We start from the raw sequence: 9,807 nt of genomic DNA on the forward strand, positions 1-9,807 counted from the left end.
GGAGGGGAAATCAGCCAATGGCGTGCGCGAGAAGGAGGCACCGTGTCAGCCGGACATGCCAGCAGTATTCATGAACGAGTTTCAGCCAAACTTATTTCCAGGCCTGCATTTCACGCTCAACACAAACCCCACAAATGTAGGATCAATATTTGCCTTTGGTCTGCGTTAGGTTTACATATATAGTTAATTATGTGCATTAAAAAGGAATGAGTTGATACGTGGAGAAAATAAGACACCAACACTGGAGTCTTTTTTCCAAATCATAAATGAAAAAGCCGCACTTTATTTAGAGAAGGAATTATCACCGTTGGTGTGTTCTGCAGAAATAAATTAATTTATTGAAACACGACAGTTTTTTAGATTTTTGTTTGTCCATCTAAAACGTGCCTACTGGAGGCTATTGGCTGGTGACAGTATGTGGCAGAACCAGCATTATCTAATTACCTTCACGAAGTTCCTAAAGTTCTCTCCGCTCTTCCTCACCCTCAACTGCCTTAACCAATCAACAGCAATCAGAGACTTAACAACTGGGCAGAGATAACAGACACGTATGTGGCTTATGTTAATCTGTATACAGTGTTACATTGTTACTTGGCCCTCGGGAGAAAGACTACAGGCATCCAAAGCCTTCATTAAAATGAAAATACGATCCCGAATGGATGGAGCTTGCCCGAAAAAAGGAAGGACAGAATGGGGAGGGTGGCATTCACAGGCGTGGATGGAGCCATACCTTTTTCCCTGCCACGATGGCGCTATAAGTTCATGGCTTACATGCCTCAGACTCCTGTCCATATAATACTCCTTATATTGACCTCCGAAGGTTTTAACCGATGCTACGGCAGATGTATTAACCAACCAAGTCACGGTATCTCACAGAAATGATTTTAGTTTTCATGCCAAAAATACACAAAGACTGCTTCTCTCGGGACGGCAGAAAAAGCAAATAATTGACACAATCAAAAAAACAGAGATTTTTGATAAATAGAGATTGTTATCCAGTGATTTATTAATAGAAAAAAAAAAAGGATTGGATAAGGGGTTGTGTACCCCAATACCCCAGAAATCAGTCTTTAGCGAAGGGCCATAACTTGGTCAGAAACCCCTTGGGTTGTAGAGGAGGGCGAGCTCACAGGCTGTGAATTATCGTGCGGTTTCGAAGTTGTTGTATATACTCCTGCGCCTGCTCAAAGCCCGTCACCGGCTTTTCCTGCGGTGGAGGAGGTCCTTCTACCAACTTGACATAGTAATGGCAGTATACCTTGTCCATAATGCCGAACATGCCACGGCCGTGGTAACGAATCCTCTTAAGGTACTTGCCTTTGTTTGAAAAGGATTCCGCTAGGGAGAAAAAAAAAAACAACAAAGTAATGTGACAGCGGACAGGGGAGTTTACAGGACAGCTGAACATTTCAGCCGCCTGACTTCAATGGCCATTAGACCTTTTTCACTCTTAAGAAAATGACTATTAGGTGAGGATCTAGGTGAAGGTTTTATGGACACAGCTGTCTCCTGTGTGGTCGACGACCAGCTTCTATAAGAGGAGCAAGAAGAAGGCAGCAGTTGGACGTGAGCAACGGCAGATAAGTAAATGGGCTTTGTCCTCTCAAATGTTTAAAAAAAAACGTTTCTGTAAACCTAACTTTAAATATGTTTATGGTTTCCTGAAAAGTAAAAAAAAAAATAAAAAATAATGGCACCTTCACTAGACGTACCGAGTGAGATTTCCCAGTAAGAAGTGGACTCCAGATAATGCATAGTGAATTATGGCAAGATAACTCTAAAAACATTTCCCCATGTTACCCATGCTTTAAACTGTCATGCCAGCCTTATATTTTTACTGATCTGCCTATTATAAACGCTTTACAGTCATCACAATTTGTTGTGTTTGTCATGTGCCTGTGCCCTACAAAGGTGGACTAAACTGCCAGCTGCTGGAGGAGCAGGGCTGGTTTGGGAGATCATTGATCTCCTTCTAACTAGCCCAAAATTAAGGGAGTGTGAAAGCTATTCATACAGACATTTACTTCATTGATCTTAATAATAAAGTGGTCTGCGACGCGATGGAGACTCTGAAATGCTCTCACCACAGGAATAAAAGCAGGTGGGGAGGAAAGGAGAAAAAGAGGAAAGGAGAAAAAGAGGAAAGGAGAAACAAGACACGGACACTTTCTTTGAGAGACAAAGAAAGTGGAGGAGAGTATGTGCGTAGGAAGTTTGTATGCTAGGGGAAGTAAGAGGGTATGTAAGGGAAAGTGTGTGCTAGGATGCTGGTGTGTAAGGGAAAGTGCGTGTATATGGGCAGGTGTGTGTGTCTTGACAGTTCAAGGGGAACTGTGTATAGTGTCCTTCACTGAGTTCAGTGACTTTAAAAATCTCTGCCACTAACCATGTCTGTGCCTATCGCTGGATAGAAAAACATCCATCCATTCATCTTCATGGAAATCACAAGGTCCCTACCCCTTCCCCCTCCCATCTGCTCCTAAAAAATATATAATCACATATGCTGCGGAGGAGCTGTGAAGTACAAAGGAAACATGTGGTACGGATAATAAATAAATCTGTACTCATTTAATTGATATTTGAACTGGAGGAACATTTGCTTCAGCCACAGACTCCTTAAAAACCTTTCCCTGGATCCCCAAGCATCTGCTCCATAACTCTTACATTTTATACTCCCCTAATTGCGCTCATTATCTACAAAAACATGTCTGAGCTAACTTTTTCTCTGCTACTTTAAGGTAGGACCTACGGGGACCTATGTACATTTACCTTTACAAGGTGCATACTCATTAAATGCAGACATTTAAAAAAAAAAAAAGACACTCCAGCAGTTTACAAGAAGAGTAACAGAAAGTATATATTTTCAGATACTGCCCTATCCGAATTACTGCATTCTCAGATACTTATTAGAAGTAAGCAGAGAGTTTAATGACCACAGATGACAGTAGGTGTTTTTATTAGTAACAACCGCCAGGCGACTGGATGCAGTATGAAAATAAAGGACACATAAAAGAACGTACCTATATACAGGTTGGATTGATATTCTATGTTGTAATTCCTCACCGCTGATTCCTGCGCTTCTAGCAGGACCTACAGGACAGAAAGCGAAGCCCGGTTATAACCTGTACCCCAACACCGGGAAGTCAAAGTACTTTTGTTGAATGTCTATTGCCTTCAATACTGCCCAATTTCTGTTACTTTAACATTTTCCCTTTGTCCCCACCACCTATCTTAACCCTTTAAGCTTCTTCAACTTCTATTTTCTATTTCCCCCCTCCTCATTAATCTCAAAATTGTTATCCAGTATTAAACTTGGTGCGTCAGAGCGCAGGAATTAATATTAATGACACATGCATTCCATCTGATCCCCATTAGGGTTTTACGGCACACATGCTGTCAGATATTTTATGATAGAAAACATGTATTCCACATATTCTGTATTTTACATGAAAACAAAATGGAGTCAGAGCCATTTTATTTTACTTAATCATATAGTGATTATTTCTTTTCGTCCTTGTTCTCTCTATAATTGAGAACAAAGAAGTATTCATGTATATAGATGTTTCAGTAAGTATGATACAATTAATGTTATTTTCCATGAGAAAGTTAAGGAGTAGACGCTGCATATCCTTGGGAACGTAAATTCGTATGGGGGATACATGGTAAGTCTACCAAGTCCTGAGTTACTATCTAGGAGGTAACACCTAGCGATAAGGGTGACCAAGGATAAATTCCAAACATATATGTAATGGTTTTAAGTTAATTCTTAGACCAGAGCGTCTCTCACAGGTAAAGTAAGAAATTACAACGGTGTAAATATGAGTAGAAATTCTAATTATAATGGGTAAAACCCACCGTTATGATTGGAGAATTCCAATCAAAAGGTGGAGGCTATGATAATAAGCCCTGTCTTTAAAAGCTTATGTCTTTAATAAAAAAGGGGGGGACCTTTAAAAAAAAAGAAAAAAAAAGAGATCGCACCCTGGAACGGACAGACCCTGACGGATTTATTCACCAAATTTTCCCCAGAGACTTGGAATCTTAAGATTCTGGCACCATATTTCACTCTTGGAGTTACTTTGAGTTATAACCTATATAACTGGTAGACAGTTATATTTTTTCCACTTAATTTCTTGCCACTGAACCTGGATTAATTTCTACAAGGACCGGTGGGATAACAGCAACAAGTGGTGGTAATTATAATTGTTTTATTATTCTGAATAGAGATGAATTTTGTCTTCTTCGTATAGAATTCCCTGTTTCCGGGAAGTACTATATTGCATTATTGTATATGACGGCTTGTGAGACTGCAGCTTATAACCCGTGATAATAACAATAATGAAAAGGTATTTTTACCTATAGATGAAGTTTGACATTATTTGCATCTATTAGGAACTTAACTAATACTCTTAGACACAATTATATTATTTTTAATTTGTTATATTAGTTGAACTAATATTAGAGAGATAGTGATATCTTTATTACTGCCCTGATTATTATCAATTTTTGGTTGCTGAGTGGGATGGAAATTAATTGTGTGTTACTTATAAAGTAGTAACTTATATTGATAACTATCGATAATATACTGTATTTGAATTGATTCATTTTGACATGTTTTAAGAATTTTGTGTTTTATATCATGCACTGTGTGACCCATATATAGATTTGATAAATTGTATTCACAATAAATAATATTTTTGATTGATTATCTTCGTGATATCTATCTAATTTGAATTGTAATTTTCGGCGATCTGAAAGAATTTAGGATCGGAGATAAAATATAGGGTATCTCCTTAAATTAATATTGTGGATGTGGTACTACAATATTTGGTAGCGTCGTTATTTTGCGTATGTGATAAAATATTGGTTTTGCCTATTTTGTCTCATTAATATCCCTAACAATGCGTGCGTCATCAGCCTGTTTTTCCAACCCATTGGCTTTTTATATGGAATGTACACCCTTAATTTGCAAATACCTTCCTGCCAGAATCTAATGTCGCTTACCTCTTTCATGATCTTGGCTCCTTTCTTGTCGCTGAACTCCAGCTGAGCGATAGCTTGGTCTATAGACATTCCACGTACCTAGACAGTCATGGATTGGGTTAATATTAGAAGGATACGCAAGAGATCTGTGCTCTGTACAGATAATAAAAGCCATTTTCAATAAACCACACATGAATTAGCATATCTCTACAAACTATCTACAGATTAATAGCGCTTGCTCATTTTCTCTTTGATGACCGCCAGACTCGTTTATTGCTTTAGTCGAAGTCATGTGCACAGCTTTTGAACTAGTTTGTATGGAAAACTCCTAGTATAATGCATAATGTTAAAAAAACCAAGTGTGATTAAATCTACGGCCTATAATATGCATCAAAATAAGTCTTCCATTAAGCTTTAGTGAGTTCCTAAACATGGAAGTAACCTCGAGGGGTCAGGAGTTCCTCCTGGGTGGACCCTCACACTGAAGCTTTGAATGAGAATCATTGGATTCTGAGGATAATGAATAACGCTTGTTTTTTTCCTACAAGGTTCTACTTTTTGTACGGTGTACCCAACGCCAAAAAATGACGTTTCCCCTCTTATCACAACGTATGTATTTGCAGTTATCCCTCTCATTCAGCACTTCAACATTATCTTGGCTCATGGTCTTCTGCGAGAGAAGTAGAACATCATTCTTCCAAAAGCTTGTCTCACCGAGGCCAACAACCTTTATTTTATCGCTGGGATTGACGGCCTGCCTGCTTCAAAAGCTGGAGCGAGAAGAACAGCAAACTCACGACTGGTGAGTGAATCCGTACGAATGAGGCAATTTGTACACTAAGGCACCGGGCAGTGCTTTGGAATGATACAATATTTTCTAAATAGTAACAAGTCACTTGCAAACAATTTCCTTATAGAATTCCATTCCAGATCTCAACCTGTAAGAGATGTTGCTGGCTTACCAGTTTGGCTAGATACCACATCTTGTCCGGGCTATATTTGATTTGCTTCCGGCAATGGTAGACCTCCTATGGGGTGGAAAACAAACAATAATGACTATGCAATGAATAAGCTAAGGTATTCATTACACATAAATATGTTAACAGCCATGATGGACGAGATACAGACAGGAACTTAGATCAATGGGCTACAGGGACAGAAGTTTTATACACCCTTAGTATTTAAGTAGAAGGAATGATGTTGGATCTTGATGTTGGGTCTTTGTGGGACATCTAGTTCTGCATTATGCAGGAAGAAGGAGGACAGAAGAGATTCTATCCGCTAAGATGTAGCAGCAAGAATGAAGACTGAGGGCAGATAAAATAAGATTCATTTATTGAGGATATAAATTGTAATCTCTTCCATAATGTGACCAGAAGAGTGAAACATGACCAATAACAGACCAAAAAAATACACCCGCAGTGTTGACTTCAAATAAAAGAAGCTAAATTTAAGAAAAAAATCTACAGCCTACATCAAAGCTACAATTTTTGTGTATATTTTATGCAACCCATTTGTCTGTTCATTGCTCTCTAGATGATCAAGCCTATTTCCGTTTCCATGCGTTCCTCGCTGGATCTCCCTACTCACCGCTGGCCTGCGCGGCTCTCCGGGCTCTTGAGGGGGATATAATACATTATTCTTCATCTCCCAGTTCCGACTCCTCTCCAGCGCTGCGCTTGTGTGGATTGAGCTCTGGGATAGGAAGCTGCCAGAGGCGGTTAACCTGCAGGACACCATATATTTCCATCAGCTCCATGCTTTATTAGATGGTCCAACACATATTCTTTCGAGGTTGGGCGTGCGATAGTTGGAATAATGTTCCTCAAGCTGTTTTTTGGTTATAAAACTTATTAAAAGTGGAACGGCACCTTTAATATGCCAGCTGCAAGATGATATTACAACCAAACTGTAATATATATTTACATGGAACTCATTATGTACCAAAACCAGAGCGATTGCTTCAGTTTGAATTAAATGATGCTGTTCTCGTTAGGAAACTCAAACAAATAATTAATTGTAGCTTTATAAAGTTAATGAGCTGCAGAGATTTCATTATAATTCAGCCAACAGCGTGGATGAAGATGAAACCGAGAGATACCGGAATTGATTTATAAGCGTTCTCCGATTCATGGCTTTTATACAGAATCTTGATAAAAGACCAAATCTGAACCAGACGAAGATTTCATTTGTTTACCAATTTCTATATTTTTTTTATTAAATAATACTCTATTAATTTTAATTGGCTAATTAATTGTCTGCTTGTTGGTGTGCATAGTGCGGTATCAGTCATTATAAACGTACACCAATTCAAATGTTGACCAAAAAGCAGTGGTTTTTCGTTAAAGCTAATGGAAAACAAACACTTATGGAGCCATAATAAATGCCTGTTACTGTGTTATTCATAATGCTGGAGACGGGGCTGTATCAGTGATTGGCTGATATCCAGGTGACTCCATTAAGTGTATCTTTAAATAACGACAACTCAAGGTTTCCATAAGGGCCAGCGTAAGAGCCATAGCTAAATAGTGTTCCTGTATGAATCAAAGCACCCATCAGCCTCCACCGTTGGGAACGAGTAACTTCATGGCAAGGGTTAATGATGCAAACCTTGGGAGAAGTATTGCTGGTGGGGCAAAGCCCAGTAACCACTACTCCTGGGAATTTGCTGGCAGCGCCCCCCCCAACATTGTTAATTTCGAATAAATATCTGAACGATTCCGGGGTGAGCTGAACATCTGAACTCCTTCATTATAAAGATAAGACAGGCCGAGCTGGCCCTGTATAATGCATTGGTGACAGAGGAACGATTTCTTTAATGCCATGTTAATTTAACTATGCATTATACGGGGACAGCTGAGACATTGCTGCAGGAGCCGCTCCCCGGGGGCCGGCCTTTCATGTCGCATAGTGAAGTATACATACAGGAGAGGTAACAATATGACAGTAAGAAGAGATGGGATACTACAAACGGTACACTGAAATGATCATGAATAGGTTAACGGTTACAAACACAGCCATTACTTACCCCCTCTGGATCCGGAGTAACGTCCCCCACATAGCTGTAAAAGAGAAGATATATCGTCACGTTATGGTACGTTAATACCGCGTGTATGTATGCATTACATATATAGCTACACAGACATACTGTGTATATATATATGACAGGTTAAGTGAATAACACGGATAATCTCGTTATCATGGCGTCTGTCAGCGGTGGGTTATATTAGGCAGCAAGTGAAGATTTCGTCTAAGTTGATGCGTCAGAAGCAGGAAAAACGGGCAAGCGTAAGGATGTGAGTGGCTTAGATACGGGCCAAATCGGGAGACGACTGGCCAGAGCATCTCCAAAACTGCAGCTCTTGTGGGGGCCATGGGCGGCCAGCGCTCATTGATGCCTGGGAGGTCGAATCCAACAGACGAGTTACTGGAGCTGAAATGGCTGAAAAAGTTACTGCTGGTTCCGATAGAAAGATGTCAGAACACGCAGAGCATCGCAGTTTGTTGCTTATGGGGCTGCGTAGCTGCAGAGCAGTCAGGGGGCCCGTGCTGACCCCTGCCCACAGCCGAAAGAGCCTACAATGGATATAAGAGCATAAGAACTGAGCCACGGAGCAAAGGAAGAAGGTGGCCCTGGTTGGATGAATCTCGTTTTCTTTTACATCACGTGGATGGCCGTTGCTTCCCTGGAGGAGACGCCGCACCGGGATCCAACCATGGAGGCCGCACCTCGCAACTTACAGGACTTACAGGATCTGCTGCTGAAGTCTGGGTGCCGGACACCACAGCACAGCTTCAGAGGTCTAGTGGAGTCCATGCCTCGACCGGCCAGGGCTGTTTTGACGGCAAATGTTATGGCTGATCGGTATATATATATATATATATATATATATATATATATATAGTTTTATAGATCGTGTATTCTAATAGGAACTCGTTACCCCGAGGTTCTAACTACCATCCTAACGGCAGGGGTTAAAGTTATGACCGGGGCACATCTGTTCCGCATCCTGCAGGGTAGAACTTGGGATCTGTTCCCCTGATGATTGGCTTGCTGCTCCGTCGCATCACTTTATAGTGATAAATGGAGCTGCTGGGATATGACATCACTTCCTGCCCCCCCCTACATCTACAAAAGGTGCATCACATCCAGACCGTTCTCTCTATCATCAGGACCGCAGGGAGTTCCAGTAACGCAGCGAAACACTTTACGAGGACGGCAACCGGCGACAGAACTCCCCGGGACATCACGTGGGCGCCGGGCGCTCACCCGGCGCTGACCCATCGCTGACATCGTGAATCCTCGAGAAACCGGGGAACGCAGGCATTCTATCAACGCCCTGAAAGTAATCCCTCCACGGATCGCTAGATTTAAAGGAACCGTTCATCATATAGGTTCTAAACATTGGGGTTTATTCACTAAAGTGTGAATCGGTTGGGGGTCTTCATAACTTTACTATAAATTACGAGGGAGCCTCAGCTGCTGGAAGCGCCTGGCTGGCCCTGAATAATGTATAGTTAAATCAGCGATTAAATGAAGCATTATCCAGGGCAAGCTCAGCCATTCATACTGGAGGAACCTGCCAGTGTTAATGCTTTGTAATGTATAGTGAACCGAGAGGGTTCGCAACTCTCCTGACAACTCTCCGTTTAGTGAATAAACCCCATCGTCCTAGGAAGATTTCTGCACCGTCTGCAGTGTGGATTAGTAATAACAGCCTGAGATCCTAAGAAATACCGTCTCATCCTGCAACCCGATCCTTGTACGAGGTCATAGCCAACTTTTTACTTACACTCTCCATTCCACTCTTCCCTTTAACCGGG

General features: G+C 41.0%; 1 protein-coding gene across 1 annotated transcript; it reads right to left on the reverse strand.

The window, feature by feature from the left end:
• Window positions 1–1,126: 1,126 nt before the first annotated feature.
• LOC149287306 (large ribosomal subunit protein uL22m) lies at window positions 1,127–5,966 on the reverse strand. The gene is made up of 4 exons (XM_089493087.1): window positions 5,946–5,966; window positions 5,005–5,082; window positions 3,021–3,090; window positions 1,127–1,338 (listed from the first exon to the last, which is right to left on the reverse strand). Exons 1-4 carry the CDS (start codon window positions 5,964–5,966, stop codon window positions 1,127–1,129), a joined length of 381 nt encoding a protein of 126 aa, XP_089349213.1.
• Window positions 5,967–9,807: the final 3,841 nt, after the last annotated feature.

This window comes from Sceloporus occidentalis, unplaced genomic scaffold (assembly GCF_023333645.1).
Source record: "Sceloporus occidentalis isolate IW3139 unplaced genomic scaffold, rSceOcc1.0.p SCAF_62, whole genome shotgun sequence".
Classification (NCBI taxonomy): domain Eukaryota; kingdom Metazoa; phylum Chordata; class Lepidosauria; order Squamata; family Phrynosomatidae; genus Sceloporus; species Sceloporus occidentalis.

Coding starts and splice junctions, on each gene's coding strand:
- LOC149287306 (XM_089493087.1), bottom strand. CDS start 5,966: ATGTGGTATCTAGCCAAACTG. Junction 5,083..5,945: donor TGTGGTATCTAGCCAAACTG/GTAAGCCAGCAA, acceptor ATGACTGTCTAG/GTACGTGGAATGTCTATAGA. Junction 1,339..3,020: donor TCAATCCAACCTGTATATAG/GTACGTTCTTTT, acceptor TTTTCTCCCTAG/CGGAATCCTTTTCAAACAAA.